The 26,266-nt window shown below is 34.2% G+C and overlaps 1 protein-coding gene across 8 annotated transcripts in view; it reads right to left on the bottom strand.

Moving 5' to 3' along the window:
- The window catches only part of ITGB8 (integrin subunit beta 8), a 111,561-nt gene that overhangs the window by 22,599 nt on the left and 62,696 nt on the right, over positions 1–26,266 (bottom strand). For all 8 annotated transcript variants that reach the window (XM_049093691.1, XM_049093694.1, XM_049093690.1 and 5 more), the window contains 5 exons: positions 19,156–19,402; positions 17,597–17,762; positions 16,654–16,812; positions 6,425–6,520; positions 3,511–3,600 (listed from right to left, as the gene is read on the bottom strand). In XM_049093691.1, the coding sequence (XP_048949648.1) occupies positions 3,511–3,600; positions 6,425–6,520; positions 16,654–16,812; positions 17,597–17,762; positions 19,156–19,402 (758 nt within the window). The remainder of the gene's footprint in view (positions 1–3,510; positions 3,601–6,424; positions 6,521–16,653; positions 16,813–17,596; positions 17,763–19,155; positions 19,403–26,266) is intronic.

Raw genomic sequence — 26,266 nt, 5'->3', positions numbered from 1 at the left:
TGCCTGCTATGGTCCTATAAATTTTCTAAGCATGGCCTAGGATTTCTGTCAAGTCCCTGGGGCTTGATTGTATCAACCAAATTTGTTCTAATCCTTAATACTGAAATGGGACCACTTACTAGACAGAAAACCATTCACTCATTTATTCACTCATTTATACAGTTACTCAAAAAATATCTATGTAATGCTTATCATGTATCAAACACACACAGATTTCTAGCACAATCTCTGGTTCCAAAATCCCCAGCTACATTAAATATATACTGAAGAACAGTGTGTATTTCATCTCATAAAACAGAGTCTACCACATGCAAAAATCCTTAACTTGTAAACAAAAGGAAAGAGAAAAGATGAAGTATATACATAAGGAAAGAGTGAATATAAAGAAAATTTTTTTTCTAATGACTTCTAATTTTTTACTTGAGTAAATTTTCATCTTCAGCTGTATAATAGATAAAGAGATGTGTGCTTTACAGACTAATAACTGACCATGGTGGTAAATCTAGAACAACATACTTCTTCAAATCAGTAAATTTTATTTGGATTAGATAAGACTGTGTTAGCCACATTTTTAAATCTCCCAGAGAGTACATCCATTGTAATCACTTAATTCAACATTCTCAGCAAACCAACAGATATTTCTAATGGTATGTAAATGGTATTGATAGGGTCAGAAGGAAATTCCTAATACAATAAGTGTTCTCAGTTCGCCCTTCTGAAGTCCTTTCTCTTAAAAAGTTAATCTTGTTACACTAATGTTTTTTGCTTAAGCAGAGTGCAAAGACAAATATCTAAAATTTTGCCCAGTTTTGAGATTTAGAAATTAGGCCCCAAACATAATATCCAGTTTCCTTTTTAATATCTAACAGGTAGAGAGGAAGAATTTATATATATATATATATATATATATATATATATATATATATATACACACATATATATATAATTGTATTCAATATAATTTATTTTTCATTTCTTAATTTCAGCTTATTATTATAGTCATGATTTTTATTTAATTTTAATTCTAGTGGTAGTGGAATGTAAAGGATAAAAAATAAAATGCAGTCACATTCAGCATACACTAAATTTGTGTGTAATTTTATAAAATTCTTAAAAAGGAAGTGCAAAAAATAAAAAATTAGGATGTTTATTCTTTTCTTCCAATGAATTGTGAATTACTTCTGTTGGACTGTGAAGACAAAAAAAAAATTTCAGAATAATTCTGAAAATATACATATATGTAAAATAATAACAGAATCTCAGCTTAAGGAGATTAGTTAGCCAGGCTAAGTCTTAACTGGATTTATATAGTATTTTCCCCATTGTTTAAGGTTAATCAGAACTACAGTTAGCTAAGGCATTGGATGCTTATCCTGGGAAAATAAAGAACAAAAGCCAAATACTGATGTTCCCTTTCCATTGGTATAGTCTGACACACAGGCAAGTTTGTCAATTTATACTGTTTGGAGTAATAACTGGGTTCATACTATAAAAACTAGGGTTATTTCTAACACTGTACATTCCCTTATTTGGATTATTCCTGGGAACAAACTGCAGATGGGAATGAACTGTACACATTTGATCTTCCTTGATAAGAAGCTCCCCCAGTCCTAATGTTCTTTTGTAACAGTGAGAAATAAAAACAAAGTTGTTGTTCTTTATTTCATCCAATGTAGTTTTCAGATATAGAACAATTCCTTGGCAAACAAAACAAAAGTCAAGATTTATTTTCTTTTAAAAGAATAAAGTTTAAACAAGTCCTTCATTTTCTATCTCATGTCTACTTCCTGACATTCCCTTTTGTGCTCAAGTAAAAGGCAGAAGCTGCAGGGAGAAAATGAGAAGAGAAACCTGAGGTTTCTCACAATGCTTGGGCTACGATGTACACTATTCATCTCTACTGTGTCAAGAAGAGAATCAGAATTTGGGAAGCGAGGCTTTATTAGTGGTCCATAAGTTCCCGGTAGAATAAAGCATATCTTTGATACTATGTAAAAAAAAAGAAGAAAAGAAAAGAGAGAAGAGAAGAGAAGAGAAGAGAAGAGAAGAGAAGAGAAGAGAAGAGAAAAGAAAAAAGAAAAGAAAAGAAAAGAAAAGAAAGAAAAGAAGAAAAGAAAAGAAAAGAAAGAAAAGGAAAAAAAGAAAAGAAAAGAAAAAAGAAAAGAAAAGAAAGAAAGAAAAAAGAAAAAGAAAAAGAAAAGAAAGAAAAGAAAAGAAAAGAAAAGAAAAGAAAAGACAGGAACAGGTATTATCACACAGAAGGAAGTACCTGGGGCCTAGAGTTAAGAATGACCTGGGTTCTGATCCTGATTCTGCTGCTTGTTTCACCTTTTGTTACCTTGCTTATCTTCTTTGAGCAAAGAAAGGAAGACTAACATCTCCCTTATGGATCCCTTGTATGGATTAAATGAGGTCATATATAGAAAGTAACTGGTTCTCAGTGATATAAAGTAACAATCACAATTGTTACAACATCTTAACAGGGATTATTCTATCCAGGTTTGACCTATACTAATGAGCAGATGTTTCTGTAAATCTTTGTATTTGGCTCTCTTCATGGACTGGGGATAGTGTACAGCTGTCAATTCAACAAAATAGTACACCTCTTCAGGTAATTCTTTTTTTTTTTTTTAAGATTTTTTATTTATCCATTAATTTGAGAGAGAGAGAGAGAGAGACGCAGAGACACAGGCAGAGGGAGAAGCAGGCTCCACGCCAGGAGCCCAACGTGGGACTCGATCCCAGGTCTCCAGGATGATGACCTGGGCCGAAGGCGGTGCTAAACCACTGAGCCACCAGGGCTGCTCCAGGTGATTCTTTTAAGCAAACTAGTTTGATAAAACTGCTAAAATTACTGGTTAAACAATCAAGTGATTGATCAAAGAGACCCCAACAGAGTTGTCTCAGTAATCTATATATCCCAGGTAGTTCATTTTCCCTGAAAGTTTGATGCTTTAGTGTGGATTTATCTTTATGACATAGGAAATTATGACATTTCTGATAAAAAAAGTATATTCTTTAGCCATGATTTAGTGACTTACTGAACATTTGATTTGGAAGGAAATTCAGATAGCCTCTGGCTCAACATGAGTTTACTGTCAATGAGACAGTGAGGTACAGAAAGCTGAGGTGACTTTCCCAAGGTTACATGATTAGTTAGTGGTAGACCAGGGCTAAATTCAGGTTTCTAGTTTTTAACCTAACTTTTTGCCCACCATTCCTCTCCAGATGACAGGACACTAATTTGTATCCTACCATAGAAATTGGGGTTAAAAATTTTTGTGAAAAAAAAATTTATTTATTTATTTTATTTATTTATTTATTCATGAGAGACACAGAGAGGGAGAAGCATAGACATAGGCAGAGGGAGAAGCAGGCTTCTCACAGGGAACCCAATTCGGGATTCAGTCCCAGATCCTGGGATCACAACCTGGGCTGAAGGCAGACACCCAACTGCTGAACTACCCAGGTGTCCCTTCTGTGAAAAAATTATGTGTAATATATACATACCTGATAGGCATCTATTACCAAATTATTTAAGTTTGCAGCCTTTGATTCTATTTCACCAGCGATGGTGCCAGGCAAGAGGGGTAGAAGATCCTAGAAAACATACAAATAATATTCACTTAATGACAGTAGTATACAGTGGTTCAGCGATTAACAAATATTAAAAATTCTTGTAGTTATTAGTGGAAGGTGAGCCATTATATGAATGATAAAATATAAGATGCAAGAAAAATATAAGCAACCAAGTAGGGCAGCCAGAACACATACACCTGAAATGGGAGTGTATTTATATGTGCATGAGCATGTATGTATGCACAAATTACATGTTGACCTAAAAACCCAATCAGAGTACAGACCAGCATTTCCCAAAGTATCTTGCATATTCCATGGGACATAGTTATCAAAAGGTTTCTGAGGGCAAATAAGTCTGGAAAGTTTTGCATATGGTTTCTTACAAGTAGATACTCAAAATGCACACTTGCAAAGTAAGGGTTCAGAGAAGTCCTGCAAGTTTTAAATAATTTAGCAGTAATAATAATAATTTGTTGCAGAATTTCTAACATTTTAAAATTACAAAACCCTTTTCTCATGTACCACATATAAATATTTAACAGAACTACTGTTCCACGGAGTGACCTTTAAGATATGTTGGCCCAGACTGGAGCATAAAAAATCATTTTTTGCAAGTGCAAGTTTCATGGAGTGGGTTTTCTTGATGGATGGTACTTATAATTATGGAGAAAACTCTAGGTATTCCTAGTGAGAAAATGAGAATTAGCATAGGGTTATAGGTTTACCTGAGTTCTAGATGAAGAAAACAGAAGAAACCAGTCTGACTGAAGTAACACATAGCAGAGAAGAACAAAGCTAAAGCAGTAACAAACTGCACAATAATTTGAAATTCAACTATTTTTTCTTTTTATAATTTTTTTAAATTTATAATCTCATTCTCTTTTTTTTTTCTTCTCAACTTTTTAAAAATTCTAGTTAGTTATCATATAGTGCAATAAAGGTTTCAGGAGTAGAATTTAGTGATTCATTGCTTACATACACTTCCCAGTGCTCATCATATCAAGTACCCTCCTACTACCCAACACCCATGTAGCCCATTCCCCACTCACCTCCCTACATCAACCCTCTGTTTGTTCTCTATCTTTAAGAGTCTCTTATGGTTTGTTTCCCTCTCTCCTTTTTTCTCTCCTTACCCCCATATGTTCATCTGTTTTGTTTTTTAAATGACACATATGAGTGAAATAATATGGTATTTTCTTTCTCTGACTGATTTATCTCATTTAGTATAATACACTCTAGCTCTATCCATGGCATTGCAAATGGCAAGACTTCATCCCTTTTGATGGGTGAGTAATATTCCAGTGTGTGTGTGTGTGTGTGTGTGTGTGTGTGTGTACCACTCTTCTTTATCCATTTACCAGTTGATGGACATTTAGGCTCTTTTCCATAGATTGGCTATTGTTGATAATGCTGCTATAAATATCAGGGTGCATGTACCCCTTCAAATCTGTACTTTTGTATCATTCAGATAAATACCTCATAGTGCAATTCCTAGAGTAACTCTATTACTAACTTTCTGAGGAACCTCCATACTATTTTCTAGATTGGTTGCATCAGTTTGCATTCCTGAAATTCAACTATTAAGTTGAGAGGTTAAGAGCACAGGACTGAAGCTGTTAGGAAAGTTTGGATAAGTATATAACCTCCGTTAATGTGTTTCCTTATCTTTAGAATGGGCTTTAAGTTAATTATACTTCCTCATTGTTATGAGTATTACATGAGTTAATGTTAATAAACTCAGTGCCTGATGATAGTAAGTATTCAATAAGTGGAATCTGTTACTTTGTTAATAAAGTAGTTTGGGCATTTAATTTGGGCTCGAGCCCTACTTCTGTGAATATTAATGGTTGTTACATTAAAAAGGGGTTCCATGGTATATCAATTTGGGATTAAAGTTTCATTGTAGATTTCTAACGGAAGAAGTAGCGTGATTAAAGTAATGCTTTCAGATGGGATATACAGTAGTAAGGTATTGGGGAAGTTGGTGGAGGGAACACCAGCTTTTGTGGCTAATTTAAATAGATTCAAGAATTTGTTGAAGCCGAAAGAAAATAGAGTTTCTCTGAAGTATCAAAAGAAGTAAAGGACAGTGGGAGTGGAAAGAAGTAGATACCACACAGGCGGTGGAGACCCAGTGAATAGACATGTGCAGTGAAAATTAGGGTATACAAACTTCATGAAAATGAAGAAAAGAGTTTCCTGGAAAAAGGAACCTAAAAGACTGTGAAAAGAAAGTAACAGCAGGGTCACAGGAGCAGTTTTTTATTGGGGGGTGTATCCCATGTTGCTGCCAGAGTGACATGGCTGCAGGTCTCATCCGGCCTGAAGGATTATGGACAAAACCAACATTATTCTTAGGTAGGCGAGCTCTGTCTGGGTCAGCCACTTTGATGGCTCCTTCTGTTCCTTTATTGGATGACCTAGACCAAATCTTGGTATATCGTTACTATTGAAAACTAAACTGATATTCCTCAACCTAACCTATTATAAGAATATGCCTATGGACCGGAATAGAAGCAAGAGTCCAGACATAAAAGATGTAGTTGGAATGTGATCTAAAAAAAGTCACATTTAATCATCAGAATGTAACCTAGTAGAAGTCTTCATTATTGTCACAATCAGTACTACACTAAGTATCAATCCCTACACTTGGTTCTACGTGTTACATACATAGAATTTATATATAAATCCTAATTTTTAGGATAATGTGTGGTATAACATTAGTTAATACATTATTAAATTCAGATTGTACAAAGTACAATAACTTTAGAGTCCTTACCTGGGGATATAAGTATTCTAATTTCAACTACCAATTTTAATTTTTGTATTTTGGGAATTAACATACCTTATACCAGTGAAACTGTTTTCCTTGAACTGCAAAGATGACATTAATGTTGTTGTCTATTAACTTTTCAGAAAGTTGGCCTAGTGAGGGATGTTCCTACAAAGGAAAATGAAGAAAAGAAGGGAGTGAAACTTAATAGCTCAATCCCACAAGTACCCAAACATCTATTATGAGGAAAATCATACGACTGACATAAAAATGCATTGTGTTGGGAAGGATTATGGTTTTATTGGAGGCATTTAAATTCCTTAAAAAAATAAGATCAGCATCATAAGGATATTTCCACCTCCCATAAAAATCTGTAACTCGGAAAAATGAAGAGGGCTGAACCAACATTGTGCCAAGTATGTTCAGCACCTGTTTAGATTAACATTGGCCTCACAGTGGTATACCTGAAAGATAATGTACTATCAGAAATAGACACATCAGTGACATTCATATTCTGAAATTCAGTAACAAGTGTTGAAATGCAAATATATGCATGTATAAACAGAAATATATATTCTATATATAACATGATATAGAATAAACTTTGTTTAAAAACAGAAAACCTGATATTCAAATCGCAGGTTGTCACTTTATGACAAAAATTCTACCTCAGGTCCATCCTGTGTAACATGTTAATGGTTTTTGCAAGATTAAAAAGATACCAATTATATGTGATCTATTTAGTGCAGCTTCTTATATATAGTAAGTGCTAAAAAATAATAGCAATTATCATGATTTTTATTTCCAACAGCTTATACAAAATGTATACAGATCTCTCAACTTATTAGTATACTTAACCTTTTGGCTATGTGACATATTATAAATCTGTTTTACTTTGATAAATAGATCTTATGCAGAGCCAACTGTGACACTCTGGGTTACTGAGAAAGCTGGGGAAGAGTAGAGGAAGGGTATACAATTTAGTAAATATGAGAAAGCTGCCAATTATGGAATGATATCTAAAGTTATATAGTTAGACATAGTATTTGATATTTTTTTCTTTTCATAAATGCTCTTCCAGAAATTAAAGTGATGATCTCAAATAACAACTTCATAACTAGACACTTCTCAGAGGGATGATGTCATAATTTACCTGGAGTGGTCCTCACCTGTCCATGGGTTGCAAGTTGCAAATGAGGATCATGTGACTGAGCCTAATTAGTACCATGTGATTCAAGTTCAAATTACTCTGTAGTTTTTACTCCTCCTTTCACCCTCCAGTGCTAATTTTGTTAGGGGAAATGTTGCTAAACCATTTTGGTGAACATATCTCTATTTGGGCAAACTATGTGAACTGAGTAAAAGAGCTAATTTGACTAGTTTCCCTTATAGCCTAAACTCTGAGACCCACGTATTAAACTTACATACATAGATATAAGATACAGCCTTGTGTTTAAAAATGCTACAGCTAACATGAGTAACTACTAGAATCTGTGTCCTCCTCTCCAAATTCATATATTGAAATCCTAACCTTCAAAGTGGGCCTTTGGGAGATGATTAGATCATGAAGGTGGAGTCCTCATGATTAGTGTCCTTATAAAAGAGGTCCAGTGGAGAAAGCCACCTTGCTATTTCTACCACTTGAGGTGGTGGAAATATTACCACTAGAAGGTGTCATGTATGAACTAGAAAGGAGGCTCTCACCAGATCCTGAATCTGCCAGTGCCTTGATCTTAGAGTTTACAACCTCTAGAACTGTGAGGTGTTTTGTTACAGTAGCCTGAATGGACTAAGATAATAACCATAACAAATATGTTTTATTTCTATATAATCTGTTATTGTTGAGGTAGAAAAATCAAATTTTTATGAACTGCATTAAAATGTGATATGAAACTAATTTATGAAGAGGTTAAAGAAGTATTAGATTTGCATAGGAAAAATTCTGCCCAAAGCAATTCTTAAGAATGTAACTTTAAATAGAAAAACAATTCCCAAAACATAAATTCTGCCAGATAAATTCTTATGCCTTACTCCTAATACTATGTATACTCTTAAAATAGATTTATGACAGTTTCCATAATGTTAGTAAGTTAAAGAGAACAAATCAAGGAAGGGTAAATCTAGTTGTATTTAAATATTTTTTTAACGGCAACAACTACTTTTGAAATATTTTTGCTTTGACAAAAAATAATCACAGTTTGCCAAGCATTCCCCCTTAGTTTTAAAGACCATTCATATTTTAAAGAAAATTTAATCCATATGTTTTTTTAACTAGTTTATACTTAAGTCACATAAAATCAATATTTAAAGAACATCCCAAAATGTAAGCAGTTTTGGGAGCCTTCTTAATCTCTTTCTCCCTTTCAAAAACAGGAAGTCACATTGATGGAAAAGTACACAAAATTTAAATCTAAAAAGTTCTAGTTTGGTCAGAAGCTCATTAAGAAGGTCAGTTAGATTTTTAAGTTTAAAAGAACACATTTTTTGAACCCTAGAAAGAAATCGGTTTTAAGAGAAAATTCCAGCTACTTTGAGGCAGATTTGTTAAAATTACAAATGTTTAGCAGATGTTTTAGTAAACCACTGTTGACAGGAGAACTGTGGATTAATGGCCATTTTTGAAGCCCCTTCCCCTTTCCTCCGTGAAGCATATTATCTTTTAAATATTTTATCTTTTATGTCTTGTATTTCACTAGCAGAACACTCCCTCTAGGCCAGCTGTCCTATTCTGGTGACGTCACTGCTTCACATCTCTAACTCCCCCTCTGTCTAACCCATCACATATTGTTTCTCTAAACTCTAAAAATAATTAATAGAGATAACAGGCATTTCAGGGGCAAAAGGGAGAAGGGAAAGCAATGTGCCAAGACAGCTGCTAAGTATTTAAGGGCAAAAGGATTCCTTTCACATTTTTCTTCTTCACCAGCACCTTCACTGTGATTTGTGGGAAATAACTTCTAAATGTCAGAAGGGAAGAGGAGGTAAGAAAGATTCACAGGGAGCAACTCCAGTTAAAGAGATAATCGTGTAGAGGTGTATGGGAAAATTTTAATAATGTGCATAGTGACAAAAAAAGTGTTTAAAATTCTCTTCATAAAACTGAACCTCATAGTAAAAAATTTTATAAGCTAATAGAGAATTTATAGCATTGAATATTATCATAAGATGAAAAAACCCTCAATGTCTTATTAAATAAAGTACTCAATTTTCTGGATTTTTTTTTCAGTTCACTTTTTAGAAGAAAGACAAATAACATGAAAGCAATCTGCTAGTAGAGACACATTTAAGATGAAGACTCTAAATTCTGTGTTGTCAATCCCCATCTATTGTAATAGCATATTTTCTATTTTTATAATTGCGCAGTAGTAATCACATAGACTAGGGTTTCTCATGAGTGGCACTAGAGTATTCTGTGTTGTGGTGCACTGTTCTTGTCCTGTGTTCTATAGGATATTTAGCAACGTCCCTGGCCTCTACTACTAGGTGCCAGTATCTCCTGCCTTCCACAGTTGTTTGTAACAACCAGAATGTCTCTGGAGATTGACATGTCCTTTGGGATTGGGGGGTGGGCAAAATCACTCCAGTTAAGAACCATACCAAGAGCAGGGGCTCTGGAAACAGACCTCCTGGGCTTTAATTCCTGGTTCTGCAATTACTAGCTATGTGACACTGGATAATTGTTGTAACCTTTCTGTGATCCTGTTGTCATATCTATAAAACAGGTCTAAATACTACTACCTACCTCTCATAGTTATGGTGGAGACTAAATGAGTTACCATGTATAAAGGCTTTCACTTACCATTCTATAGTTATTAAATCCAGATTATGGTGAGTGGGGGCTCATGTCCTGATGTTACACTGCTTGGTATTTACCATAGGCACCACTATGCAGGGCTGTGTGACCACAGACCAGTTCCTTCCCCCTTTAGTGTCCCCATTTTCTCATTCATTAAATGGAGGTAATAGCAATATCTATACCTCACTGTGATGTTGGGTGTTGTTATATAATGTAATGGGCAAATACCATAAAACTTAACAAAAGACAGCTTTCAAGAAAATACTGCTTAGTGAAAGACATTTGGAGGCCATTATACCAAAGGCTAGATGTTGGGCTCCACTTGGATATGCTTATTTGTTATACCTTAGTACCTGGCCCCTCAAGTGTTTGAATTTGTGGGGCCAAACACAGTATTATTGTAATCATGATATCCCAGTTGCTGATGGAGGAGGATGGACTAATAATTTTTGTAAGTTTTTCAATTAAAGTGGTTATAAAAAGTTTTCTGCTTAAATATGATTGAGCTGAAACATGTCATTTAATAGGAACATTCTATTTCATAAATATTTTTACCACATTTGGTTTTTACAGTGTCACTTTTGCAAACCATTATTTTTTTCAGAGCTCATTTTCAGAGTCCTTATATAAGGAGTGCCGGCTACTGTAAGCCTAGCCCAGGTGTTTCTGTGTACAACTTTTGCTTTCAACTTAAAAGAAAAAATAAACTAAATATTGTTTGCAGGGATCATTCCCTGGCTATTTTTCTTTGAGCGTGAGAAATCTTCAAATTAGGTCTAAAGTTATTATTGAAGTCATTACTGTTCTTATGGCATTTATAGTTTTAAATAGTTAAGACAGTTTAAACAGTTAAAACAGTTTTAACAGTTTTAAACATTATTGTTCTTATGGCATTTATAGTTTTAAACAGTAAGCTAAAATCGGGCATTTTGCTAATGTTTAGTGTTGTAATAATATTTTTAAAAACTGCAGCTGGACTTAAAATATTATTTAAAACTTTCTAGATACATTCTGCCTATGTGACATCTCCTTTACTTTCCTGATTGTGCATGTTCATAAAACCCGGAGGTGCTTAGTGAAAGACATTTGTATAAACTGGTCTTATCTCTAATTAATTTTAGAAGTTATGGTTTCATGTAGGGTTAAGCAGAGAAAAAAAATTAAGAAATAATGTGAAAAGTATTATTACATGCTTTAGTTTAGCCATATTAGAATTACTGTTGTCATTATTATTCTCATAATTACAAATCAGTACTTTCCATGAGACTCAATAAGTACTAATTTCCTTAACAGGATGATTTGGGTTTAGATGGCCTTGCCATTTGACTTTAAATAGCTGTTGTTAAATAAATAAGTAAGTAAGTAAATAAATAAATAAATAAATAGCTGTTGTGCTGTTAAGCCTCAGTCTGTGCAAAAGGTAGTAGATTAAGGGGGTTATTCTAGATTTGTTTTTCATTAGATATAGAATTCAGTATCGTGCAAAATTAGGACCACTGTATAAATTTGGGCTTGAGAAGTACATTTTTAAATGCTCAAAACATTTAGAATAATGATTATTTGGGGAAGACTTCAGAGTCGAATATGTTTAAAACTATTTTTTTAAATGACTCAATTTAGCTTGCTGTCAGTGTCACTTGCATTCACTGGTTTTCTGAAAAGCAGCCAGTACTCAGTATGAAGACTGTAGTGTAGGGGGCAAGCTGGAGCTCTAAGAATCAAGTATCCTGGGCAAGATGTTTACCCTCCCTCACTACTTCATCCTGGATCGGTATGATGATACCGACCCTGTCAAGCTGATAGGTAGATTTAATGAGCTAACATATGTGGAGGGTACAGCAGATCATCTAGTTCAGGGTCAGTGGTAATAAATGGAAGCAGCCAGCACAGTCATAGCTTCTGGTATTAGATAGGTTAGGTATGGATCTTGACTGATATTTATAGTATGTTGGTGGCCTTGTATAAATCAATCTAAGGTCTCTAAGTTTCAGCCTATTTATAACATGGGTTGTGGTGAAGACTGAATGAGTTCATGTAAACAATATGGTCAGCACTGTGCTAGTGCAAAATAAATGCTCAGTGAATTAACACTTTTATTAATATGTATCTGAGATGAAGAAGGTGAGAAGCAGAAAAAGATATTTAACACTTTCTGAAGTTATTTATAAGTTATTTCTTAGCAGCAAAAATGGTTAACAGGGCTCTTTCCTGAAAGATTAAAATTGTCTCCTTACATGGAATGCTGTCTGATAACAGCATTCATTATAAATGAGCCTTGCAGATATTTGAAAATGTCAGAAATAGTCCTTTCATAAAAAAAGGAACACAAATAAATATAATAACTTTAACTTTTGTTAACTCAGCAGTGTTATGGATTAAATTATTCAGTCAAGTATCTTCTCAGGCTCCTTTTCTGCAGTTCTGGAAAAACTGCATATAATTGCAAGTAGTTCAGATACATGGTAAGAAAGAAGGTTTCCTAGGAGCTCCTACATAGCTCTGCCACTTGAATGTCCACCCCTTGATTTCATCTCAGGTCATGATTTCAGGGTTGTGAGATCAAGCCCTGCCTTGGGCTTCACATTGAGCATCAAGCCTTCTTAAGTTCTCTCTCTCCCACTCCTTCTCCCTCCTACCTACCTCAAGCTGGCTCACTCTCTCAGGAAAAAAAAAAAAAAAGGCAAACCAAACTTAAAAAAGAAAGGCAGCTTCCTAAACATGTTAAATATAGTTACGTGAGCAGTCACACACAAGCAGAATATTGACTGCTTTTAACCATAAGGAAGCAAAACTCTTTAGTAATGCCTAACTAACCTTCTGCAGTTCAGCTTCCGTCCTCTAAGGCAGTGACCTGTTCAGCTCCTAGTATATCCAAATGAGCTGCAGGGAAGGGAATGAACTATGAAGCCAGCAGTAAGGTAATTCTGAGGAGTTGTATGTTAGGAGGGGTGAAGAATTCCTGAACATAATAGGATGAGGCACAAAAAAAAGGCTGAGTCAAAAAAGAAACACCAAACCTAAGCTACCCAATATGTTTAGGAAGATGGTAGGGTTTTGCCTATTTGCATGTTTCCATCCAGAACAGAGAGTTACAGCAACTTTTGAAAATCCATTAATAAGGATTCATTTAATGACCAGTGCTCTTCCAAATATTTGCTCTTTGGATCCCTTTCACTGTTACTAGAGACCTTCATATTATTTTTGACCTCCACCAAGGATGGGGTGAATGCTGTAAGGAAGGCTCTGAGTAAGGGTGGTAATCACCCTGGAGAAGCTGAGTGGGGAGACAGGTTGAAATCCCAGACCTTCAGTATTAATAACCTTCTTCTACACTATTAATGTTTTTTATACTAATAGCTACTCTTTTAGAAAGAATGCCATATTTTAAGCTGCCATTATTACTAGATAAATTATAAAACACATTACTACTCAAGTTTTCATTCTGGAATTTGGAGAACAAGCAATGGAAAATGTAATTTAATGAAGAGTATAACATTATTTTACAATGACCATATACTAATACATAATGTGTAAATAGAAACTATTTTAATTATATCTCACTTATTCATGTGAACCAAATTATGTGTTTTATGTCTTCCATAAGTAAGACTGCAACCAGGAAATTAGAGCAGCAATTATTCCAAGGACTTCAGCACTCTACCTCTTGTACTTTTCCCTTAAGACATTGTGGCAAAGATTTTAATGTAAGATTGAACTGGATTGAGCCCCAACTCTGCTACTTATTAATTTTTTAGCCCTCTGTCCTTAGTCAACTTACTTAACTACTTCTATCCTCAGTTTTTCTGTTTGTTAAAAAAAGGGGGGAGGGGATAATTATGACTACCCCACAGAGTTACTCTGAAGATAAATTCGATACTGTATGCAGTGTTTGTTTATAGAAGTTTCAGTTAATAAATACTCAAAACATGGTAGCTGTTATTATTCTGGAATTCACATTGACCTTCATGAAATATATGTGTACAAGTAGCAGAACTCTGGCTCATGTAATTTAGTCATATAAAAGGTCTTTTATTAGTTATTTCCTTTTATAAATAAAACAACCAGAGTGTTAGACCAAAAAGTTCAGGTACCATTCAACTGGTGTTGACTGCTGGAGATAAAGCCAGGAAGCAAAGTGTTTGATGGCTTGTCTAACTTATACCCTTTAAAATTCCTCTATAATGCCAAATAGGAGAGGATGGAGATCATTTTTAAATAAGCAGGTAAATATGCTTAGAGTCGGGTTCAGGGTAGCTTTGGATATAGGAAGTTTCAGAGTAGTAGCGCATCTTGCAGATATAAATAAATGCATAGTTGAGGGATCAATCAAAATGCTTCAACTTCTTTTGTTTTAGGGCAGTGTCCCTGGAAATGAAGGGAATGAGAATTCTTAGGAAGAGGATCCCTTAAAACAATGACCTGGGATAAATGAGATAAAAATGTTCTTCTAAGGTATCAACAAACACACTGCTCCTTGGTTTACTCAATGCACATCAGTGACATGTGAAAGGTTCATTCTTTTAAGTAGGTGGAACAGTGTTCAAGGAGGCAAATGAAGTTTATGATAGATTGTTCAAATTCCTGATGTCATAAGAGCCCAAACACTGTGTAAAATTCCACCAGAATTACATTTATTTCCATAAGGTTAATATGGCATAGCATGATGTCTAAAAATCTGAGAGCATTTCTATGTCTTAAGAAATCTTTCCTATATGTATAACAGCACCCTCTAAAATACAGTTATAAAGACATGACTTCAGTGACTTGGCAAAAATTCAAAAGGACAGTGCAATGCAATCTGAGAATAATGTGATTATTATTTTTTCTTTTTTTAAAAAAAGCTTCTCCTTGTCTCACAATAGAATAGTTCCTCTTGTCTCCTCCTCCACTCCCTGGAAAATAATTAGAACTCTATCTCAGATTTTAAAAGATTAAGTAAAAGGAAGGAAAGATAAGAAATGACTAAATTAAAGTGGGTGGGTCTACCAAAGCGTAATGTGGCTGAATAGAAGAGAATTAGCAAAGAGGAAGACATTGTTGGAATAATTCCAAATCCCAAAATTAAAAATTCAAACTCTAGTTACCTTTTAAAATCTTTAAGTTTTCAGACTGCTATCAAGAGGCTAACCCAACCAAGGTTTGAATTTGTCCTGTGAAGTAACACACTTGCTCCTCTAGATTTTCAGTGTCTGCTTAAGATGTTGCAGATTAAGTAAATTTAAACTATTTAAACTTGACTCATGGGAACCACACAAATTTCAGCATAATTTATATGCTTCTAATATTGCAATTCCCAAATTGTGCAGGAGGTTCTTGGAGTGCTACAGTACACTTACCAGAGCGCTTTGAAATAGCTTTAATTTTTAAGGTGATAATTAAGTATCTGCCAGGTAGCCATGAATTACTAGCTGTTATGTAGCTTGTGGTTTTAAGATTACATTCGGCTCTGTTCCTTTAGGTGACATCATATCTTTGCAAAACTGGGCAGCATGAAAATCAGTGTAGAACAGGAAATGAGGGTGGTGATGTCCAGTTTGATTCTAAGGCTTAGGAAGTTCCTATTAGTAAGTTCATTACTAAGAATGACATAAATATACACATATGTATTTTTTGATGATTCATATGTATTATTTTTTAACTGGCTACTATATTTTTAGGATACAAATAGTTTGGACCTAACTACTTAATAAATAGAACTGTCAGATTTTTTTTTCTGATTATGGAAACCAGGGGAAAAATTATTTAAGACACTAAGGTACTAAGATCTGAGAAAGTTTGGAAGCTTTTGTTCTAACATTCTGTGTAAATAGTTTCCATCAGAAATAAATGATGCTTTATACAGTTGATTTTCCACATGTAGAGTAGTAGCTAATGCTGGGAAAGATGTGGTTCTAGAAGATTATATTAAGTGTATGATTCAGAGCTGAAGCTAATCCTCAGGAAGTAATTCAGATATCTACTGATTTTTTAAAAAGAGCCCCTATATATAGGTAAGCTTTAGAGGAAAGCAATGAGGTCCAGAATATTGAAAGCTGGCCTTGTGTTACTTTTTTTTTCTTAGTCTCTATTTAGTTCTACCTATTATACTGTGAGAATGCTTCAGGCCAAATATCCTTTTCTTACCAATCCTTAATGTGCTTTTAGATACTAACTCTGCAGAACTAATTTATATATATATATAGCAAAGGCATATATATGTATTTCATTTTAAAGTTCTTCAGTTGCATAAAAAGTGAGCACTTTTATCACTTTTATTTTTACATATTATAGAGTGCTTTTTAGCATATCAGAGAGTTAGCTACTAGCTGTTGTTAAAATGTTTTAGACTTATATCAGTCAGCATTTATATATTGCATTATTCCATAACTTCTCTCTCATGGTTTATCCTGACTCTGTATTATGCTTGTTTAGGTAAACTCTTGGTATAAGAACAGCTGAATTGCCTACTTAAACTTCTACTTTAGCCGTAAGAGTCCTAACTTCTACGAAGTTTTTGCTACATTACCATGCTTGTTGATCTGACGTAGATGTTGTTTTTGAGATGGCAGTTTCCATCATTTGGCACCACTATTCCTGCCAATTTGCTATCAAGAGCAAGATGAGATGTCTGATCTGTCATCACCAGCAGCAATCTTTTAGCTTCTTTTCGCCATCCAATATGACTCTTAAAATAAACATGTAATTAGATCTTGTACAATAACATAGATCCGTCTCAAGAAACATTAAGTTCAAGTTTAACAAACATGAAGTCAGGCTAGAATAATGTGCATAAATACAATACTGTTTTCTAAGTAGCATTAACTTTTATTTATACATCCTCTATTTTACCACAGCCATTTGACTGAACCAACTCCCAGCTAAAGCTTTCTGGTGTTCCCCCAGAGGAAGAACAAGCCAGGTTTACGAAGTGCAGAGTACCCAACACAATGTGAATAGGAAAACAGGCTATTTCAGGCTCTTCCTTGGAAAGTGGTGAGTGAAAAGAGTAGCTCTTTTGGAAAGGATTTTCCAAGTGCATAAGTTATTCTTTCCCTTTTATATTTTCCTATTTATAACCCTCTCCCAATTTAGCTCCTCTGTCCTGAACACATACCAAAATGAGTAACATTGGTGATGAATAAGAGTTAGAAGAATGTATTCTTCTATATTATGTTTTCACTCTATAAATCAAAGAGAAAATAAAAATGTTGGGATGCCTGAGTGGCTCAGTGGTTGAGTGTCTGTCTGACTTCGGCCCAGGGCATGCTTCTGGAGTCCCGGGATCGAGTCCCACATCAGGCTCCCTGCATGGAGTCTCCTCCTCCCTCTCTGTGTGTCTCTGCCTCTCTCTCTCTATGTCTCTCATGAATAAATAAATAAAATATTTAAATAATAATAAAAAAATAAAAATCTTAAATTCTTGGAGAATTTGCATCTGAGCAAAAATTCAATATTGTGAAACTTCTTACCTCACAGACAGCTGCCTGAAGCATGGCATCAAAACCTCCTTCAGGTGTATCTATGTTTCCAGAGATCTTTTGTCTGTGAACTGCTTTTTCAAACTCAGTAATGTTCTCCGTCAAAGATAGCACATGGATGTATCCATGAGGAGGCATACAATCTAAATTGTAGTCACTATATGGGAAAAAGATGAAATGCAAAATCTATTTTGCTATGCTTCATTTAAAGATACTATTCACAGTAAAATTGTGTGGTTTGGTGTAAGAAAGGAATATATATATATATAATAAATAGTTTAATTTATATGTATCATATATATTTATATACATATAAATAAATATATTTTTGCCAATATAATTTTATTAGAGAAAGTCTGTACTTTATAAAATCAGAGAATAGTTCGATATTGGTGGATATTTCTTTGCAAGTAGGAAATAAGAATATAATGGTTTAGTGTCCAAAAACTTAAAGATGATTAAAATGTTTAATATAGGACACCTAACAGGCTTTTATTAATGGTTAATTTTAAGAGGAGACAAGAATTTTCAGTGATTTCCTATCATATCTGACCATGAAACAGCTGAAAAACACTTTTTGGGAACTGTTTTTAGGAATTTAGTGAAAATATTATACTATTCTTTGATATTTTAAAACATTGTGCTAATTTTTGAAGTGTTGCTTGGTGTGAAATTATTGATGAAAAATCAGAGTTTATTAAAATTACTTTGAGAATCCTGTGATGTCCCAAGAAGTGAAAATCATTCCTCAGGCACATGCATGTTCAGGGAGAAGGAACATGAGGCTCCATGAGGAGATGTATTCATTCCGACAGTTAGCAGAGCTGTTTTGGTAGATTATCTATAAAGTTATTGGGGCAACTTATGGAAGTAGAAAAGAAGATGTTAAAATGAAATGTTATATTAAAGAGGAACTGAATACATTTCTGAGAACTCAACAGGCTAATTAGGATATTGTCTGAGAAACTTGTATTTTTAAGGTCAGTTCTTGTTTCATGGTGGGCCATATGCTATTTAGAATCAGACTTTCAAAATGATAAGAAAAGCGTCTCTTTCCAGAAAACAGACAAATTCTCATCTTTCCAACTACCCTCCATGTCCTAGCTGAGCTTTCTTTGAAATCCCATCTTAGGTAACATAATTATAAACATAGCAGCAACAAAGATAGTTGTCATACTGGCAATATAAGTACTTTAAATTTGACAAACCTTAATTTAACAAATTTGGAGCTTGAAGACAAATACAGAATTCTCAAACACGTATTTATATGCCTGTTTGCCTGAATATTGGAGGTTTATCCAAGATGACTAATATTATTTGTGAGTTTTTTGTGATGAAACGGAGTGATATTTGAAAAAACATAGAAACTCCAAGCTACACATAATCTCATAAATTTTCAGATAGGAACATACCTCCTCTCCAAATATTTTCATTTCTCACTTAATAAAACAAAAATATAAAATTTAGTAAGTCCTTTATATAAAAACAGAGAGATTTTATAAGAAAAAATTAATTTGGCATTTATGAAGTCCACACCAACCACCAGATACCTGCATTGATTATGAATCCTTTCTGGGTGGATGCTAATGTATGGTGAAACTGTTTTATCAACATAGGAGCCAAATCCAAGACGGAAGTCACGGGAAAAATATGCCATTTTTCTAGATAAATCATTTCCAACGGAATTTAATTTTTCAATATTATTGTGCATTGATGCTGAGACATCAACCAGGTAATAAAGATCCACAGGATATTTCTTCAGAGGATGAATTTTCAGCATAAAATTAGCTTCAGCTTCTGGTTCAAAGAAAGACAGACATCATGTAGTATTCATTTTTAACATCTCAGGATAAGCTCTCAATAAATCAGTCATGCTTTATATACATAACAACTAGCACAAATTTGTGCATAATGAATGAAGTTAGGAATATCCTGGAATAATTTTAAAGCAATTTGAAATCTGTATCAGTTTATTAGTTTCCAACTTATACAATGCATTTCTCACAATTCCGTGGTGCAGATAGTGATAGTAACAAACGGACCATAAAGTTCTATGCTCAATATAAATGTAGTAGAGAATATATTTATCCCCATATGAACTTACTTCCTTTAGTATCTAGGAAAGCACAGCACAATACTGCAAGCAGCATTCTGTCTCAAGAGTAGGTGGCTGTATTGATTTGAAAGAGGCTTTTGGTTTGAAGAAAAGTAGAAAGGCATCTTAAGAAAGTTACCTCTTATTGGATGAGGGTATAAATTCATCCTTTTAGGTTAAGGCATATTTACATATGAGATGTGAAAACTCTGGTACTGAGTAGTATGTTACACTATCCAAACTAAGTAATAACTCATTATGAATTAGATGATGAGATTCCTCCCAACAGTAGTCATGGGATGAGAAGAATGAGACAGTCGTCTAAAGAACTGTACCGAGCAGTGCCACACTAGAGACCTGGGCAATGTAGGGAACAATATTTATCTAACACATAGTAGGTGCTTGATAAACATATGTTGAAGAGGGATCATAGAGGCAAAGGAACTAGATGTGAAGAGTGGGAAATGTGGGAGCTTCCCAACAACTGTGTACAAGACAGTTTTATTTGGTTTTCTGTCTATTATCATTTGATACAAGGACCTATATCACTGTATCCAAGGATATGGCACTCTGTGGAGCTGGTAGTTCTGTATTTAGTTTTTAAAATTATTTTTATCAATAAAATAAATAAATAAATAAAATTATTTTTATCTATTGATTGATCTTATTTGAGTATAGTTGACCCACAATGTTACATTAGTTTCACATATAAAACTTAGAGGTTTATGAAGTTTATACATTATGCTGTGTTCACCACAAGTATAACTACCATCTGTCTTGTTACATAGCTATTATAGTATCATTGTCTGTATTCCTTAGACTGTGTTTTTATTCTCATGTCTTACTCATTCCATAATTGAAAGTCTGTAAGTATATAGTAAAAAGTCATCTATGTAAATATGGACAATTTGTGAACTTTACTGTTTTAAACAATAAAGTAAGTGCTTTGCAAGTCATTATTTGTCAGTGGAGAGTAATTAGTGTAGAACAATTTTTTTTAATGAACACCGATTTGTATATACAATTGATAGCCTGATCTACTTACCAGAAGATATTTTATTTATTATTATTTATTTATTTATTTATGATAGTCACACACAAGAGAGAGAGAGAGAGAGAGAGAGGCAGAGACATAGGCAGAGGGAGAAGCAGGCTCCATGCACCGGGAGCCCGACGTGGGATTCGATCCTGGGTCTCCAGGATCGTGCCCTGGGCCAAAGGCAGGCACTAAACCGCTGCAGCCACCCAGGGATTCCCTACCAGAAGATACTTTAAGATATTTTCAGTCTTAATGTATTCAAAAGCAGCGACATTGTCTTTTAAATTATTTTACAAATCAGATGTTTTTAAAATCAGTTATAGAATATATTCAAAATAAGGTTTTTCTGTACGTAATAATAATTATGGGATAAATTACTCATTCCTAATTTGCCTGTATGTGCTGGAAAAACCTTTTACTGTAACACTCAGTTTTTTGGCCCAAGAGTTTGGGAGATGTAAAGGCCACTTAGTCCACTCTCTCACTCCTTTCCTTTATGAGCTGGGCTGCCTCCAAAGAGCATATATTCAGCTCTGCTTTTCCAGTGTCTGGTAAAAAGACCTGTCCCTGTGGAAGTGTCTTGCAATTTGGGTGAGAAGTTCAATTCAGGAGAAAGTCAGAATCTAGACAGGGCCAGATCAATAAGAAATAGAAATGGAGCATAATTAGGGAGCATGGCTCATGTGGCTTAATATGTGGATCAGCTGCTGCTTTTTTTTTTTTTTTTTAATTTTTTACAAATTGGATGGTCGTTTTTTTAACTGTTGACTTGGGTATAAGGCTAAAGACCTTAGGCACTGGTCACATGGTGTTTTCATCTTGGTGATCATTACAGTTTATGGTAGCTCTGTCTAAAGATTAATGGCTATGTGATTTCATGGAGTTATTGCAAAATTTACCAGATATTTAGTGTATTGTGCAGGTTGTTATAAAATTGGTTGGTTATCTTAGCCAAGGGAATCTGTAAAGGCACAGTCCTTAGAGGACAAAGATATTCAGGGAGGTCCAACCAAATGTTAGCCGTATAGGGGGCCTCAGCACACACTAGCTTCTCTTAACCTTGCAAGCAAATTCCTAGTCTCACTGGCCTCAACAAAGAAGATGGTGGTAAGAAAGCCTGCCAAATGGTCAAGGTTGGAAGGTTTAGGCTGCTCTTAATTTTGAATTATATAGATGCTTGTCTCAGTTTTGTACCTGGGTCACTTGAAGATCTCAGGCTGAGGCCTCAGGAAGATAAAATTTTAATAAAGGGGTAAAGAGACTCTTTCCATACACAGGCCTTTTAGTCATTACTGGGGAATATGATAATTACCATTTCTAAATTGCAAGGCATTTGCAGCACCTAGGTGGCAAAGTCTGTTGAGCGTCCAACTCTTGATTTCGGCTCACGTAGTGATTTCAGTGTTGTGAGATTGAGCCCCAAGTCTGGCTCTGCACTCAGCGGAAGTCTGCTTGAGATTCTCTCTTTCCCTTTCCCACTGCCCCTACCCCCTCTAAAATAAATGAATAGATATTTTAAAAAAATAATAAACTGCAAGGCATTTGAGGTTCCCATAAAGTTCTGACTTTAAGTCATCAGCTCAGGATAGGCAGCCCTAGACAGCCTGATCCCAAACCCCACTTTGCTTGCTAAGGAGGAAGCTGGAGGGACCACGCTTGGATTACCGTGTTTTGCCTCTGAGCTTGAGATATTCCACATGTGCTTTCAAGCTGGCTCTTGATGGTTTCATTATATATGAGGAAGAAACCTTCTCAGAGACAGTAGAAATTACTTTTTATGGGAACATGGATACTGTACCCCAGATAAAATTTCCACTCAGTTCATACTGGGATGCCATCAATACAGGGTGCAAAAGGAGGATTATATTAATGAGATTTTGAATATTAGATGAGAAAAAAACCATATGTAAAATAAGACTTAATATTTATGAGGTTATCAGTGTAGGCGGCAATGTCATAAATACTACTCTGAGAGCAGAGCTATGTAGGGTGGATTCTTTTAGTGTCTAAGAGCTACTAAGTGACATAATCTATTTAAAATATTTACCCCAGGGATCCCTGGGTAGCGCAGCGGTTTGGCGCCTGCCTTTGGCCCAGGGCGCGATCCTGGAGACCCAGGATCGAATCCCACATCGGGCTCCCGGTGCATGGAGCCTGCTTCTCCCTCTGCCTGTGTCTCTGCCTCTCTCTCTCTCTGTGTGACTATCATAAATAAATAAAAATTTAAAAAAAAAATATTTACCCCAGTATTTAGAAATATATATATATATATAGTATATATATTAATTACTATATATATATAGTAATTATCACTATTAGTATTACTAAGCTTCATTAAGGTGAAAACCATTTATCTCTAAAACTTCTGGGTTTGGTAGGGGTAAGGCTCCTCATCAATGTATTTAGCTAAACTACATTTGAAGCACATTTTGATACATCATTTCAAAAGGTCCACATATTTTAACCTTAGTGAGAAGCTAATTATCTATGTTTTCTTCCCCACAGAGTAGGAAAAACTGAAATAGCTTCTCTGTTTGAAAGGAAATAATATCATCTGGCCACAAAATGTTTATGCCACTATCTATATTATCTCCAAGAAAGCTTCATTCTTACACCTTTTGAGATTCTAAAGGCTCAGATCCTTTTTTCCATCAATCAACTTCAAAGGGAAGAAGTGGGTCTGTGACATAAAATAAGAAAGAGGACTTGGAGGAAAGCTGAGACCTACTTAGAGCTTTTGCCAGTATTGATTTGAATAGCCCAAATAATTAGAAGTAGTTAGAATGAGTTTAAAATCATTCAAATAATGATGTGAACATCTCTGAAGACTTGGCTACAACAATCATGACTGGACATTGAGAAAAGATAACTAAAACTGTTCTGCATAAGATGAAACTAAGAAACCATAAGAAAATATGGAAAGCTAGCAGGAAGAAAGAACAGCCAGATTCTGTTCATTACACTTGGGCGAGGGAAGGAGAAGGCCCCAAAACAAGATAAGATTGAAACATCAAGGCACAGACTCCAGCATGTTTCTGGATTTCTGTGGGGGATAAAATAAGGGATAAGTGCTAGAGGTGGAGGGGAAAGAATGCATTATTTCTATATTTTTCTGGTTTTAAAAATTTTTTGAATTTAGGAAGAATACCTGAAAAATCTTACATTTAAAATTAAACTACACTAAATTAAAGGGCATTCTTTTGTGACAATGTTAAAATGAATCAAGTTTGAAAGATTTTCTTAAAATAGGGAGGTATAGATTGTATTAATCCTTATTATAGACATTGTATTACTTCTGAAGCAGAATTAGAGAATTCCTTTCCCTCTTCTATCTTCCTAAAGATTTCATTTCAGTGTAGGATCAGTAGCTTCTTTATATTATTTTTGCTTAAGATTGATAGGTAAAAATAAAGAAAAAAATATAGTTTAAGAAGTAAAAGTGAAAGAAAATAACACTTTTAAATCTCACTTTAAATATATAAACTATATAAGAGTCCTACTACCATTCTTTTTTTCTACTACCATTCTTTAAAAAGCCTAGTCAGTATAGCATATAATAGAAATATTCATGAAAAAAATTTTAATTCTTAATAAATGCTACATTGAAGGTAATGATTTTTTATAAGATAAGAATAAAATGATTATAAATAAACCAAATCAAAATTAGGGAATAAATACATTTTATACTTAGGTATGCATTGTATATGTCATGGTAGAAAGGACTTTTATATTATGAGGAGTAATGTTTCTATATATCAGGAGTTGGTAAAATGTAGCTTTATATATTATGCCTCAAAGCTGGCACATCCTTGATGCCACATGCATTTTTAGATGAACTTCTTAAATATAATTTAATAACTACTTGTTATATATGCATATTATAAAATATAGTTCTTTCGTAGCTATGTTGGAAAGATGGCTTATACACTTTAGACAATTACACCAATTTGCATGTAGAAATTCAGACAGTAGTGGGAAACTGAATAAAATCAAGCCACATAATGATTGACATAGATATTAAGCATTTCTCTTTTCACTCTCCTACTCCTCATATACCTTCACTTACCATCATTTACCACCTGGTGTTGAAGTCTCCCACATCTTTGTCCAACCTGTGTTTCCTGCTGAACTGCAGCCTCATATATAATAAAAGTCATTACCTCAAGCTAAGGTGTCTCCGTTTGAACTCAGTACCACACCATCCACGGAGGGCAGCCATCCCTCTCACCTTGTTGCTTGAGTCACAGCCCAAGTGTCCCAGTGTTCATCAGTCACCAATCCCTGGGGATGCTATCTCCCATTATCTCTCATGTCTATCCACTTTTTGTCTTACCATTATTGTCATTGCTTATCTATAGCACTGAAGCAGTTACCCATCTTTTGAACTGTTAATTTTTAGTCTCAGAAGGATTCAACCACCATTATATCTACAAAAAGTAACAGACTAAATTCATTTAAGTATACAAATTTAGATGTTAACACACCCATAGGAAAAAAATGCACCATTGTTAAGTTTCAAATCTTCTGTTTAAAAAAGAACAGACTTTTTGAAAGAATATAGTCACACTTATTAGAGGTAAAATAATATTTGATAAGCTTCATGTATAAGCTGCTGAAAAGTAGTGTTCAGTTAGAAAAAGAGGAAAATTTGTATAGAGAGGCATATAACACGCTAAAAAGAGAACTAAAGTTGGTTAATAAGTTTAGGAAGCTTTCTAGTACTAGAAAAAAGGCAAAAGAAACAGGTAACAGACTAGTTACACTTAAAAATGGAAGAGGTTGAAAAGAATGAAAAGACAAGGTTGACTCCTAAAAGCTTTAACTGAATATCTATTTTTCTTGTGAATAACCTGATGATATAAATTAAAAACCTAAATAAATGTGTATCTATTTGACCTAGTAAATTTACTTATAAGAATGTATCCTAAATAAATATGCTATTTTATACAAAGAAACATGCATGATGAGGATCATTGAAGCTTTTAAAAATTTTCACTCAAATTGGATTGGGATTGACTTCTAGTTATTAATTCATTTGGAACTTACTAGATTTATAGACCATGTTTATAGAAAACTGTCATTGTTATAATATTGTCTTTCTAATCAAGAACATAAAATTCTTCTGTACTTTTTCATTTCTTCTTTGAGGTAGCACAATAGATCTCATATTTTTTTAAAAATTTATCCCTAGATTGTTTACATTTTAGGTTGCTGCTATGAAAATTGATGCCCTTTTTCATTATATTTAATATTACATAGGAAATTTATTGATTTGAATATTTTTAAAAACCTGCCATATTTATTTATTTTTTAAAGTATGTATATCTTATTTATATAATGATGACTGAGGAATTTATTTTTAATTTTTATTAATTTTTAAGTTCTAGGCCCAATGCAGGGATCAAACTCATGACCCCAAGATCAAGAATTTCATGCTCTATAGACTGAGCCAGCCAGGTGCCCCTGTTTTTTATTTTTAATTTTAAAAGTTAGTTGATTTGCTTGGATTTACCAGAGACATATAATG

The sequence above is a fragment of the Canis lupus genome, chromosome 14 (genome assembly GCF_003254725.2).
Source record: "Canis lupus dingo isolate Sandy chromosome 14, ASM325472v2, whole genome shotgun sequence".
Taxonomy (NCBI): Eukaryota; Metazoa; Chordata; class Mammalia; order Carnivora; family Canidae; genus Canis; species Canis lupus.
This window is presented reverse-complemented; position numbering and strand designations above follow the sequence as displayed.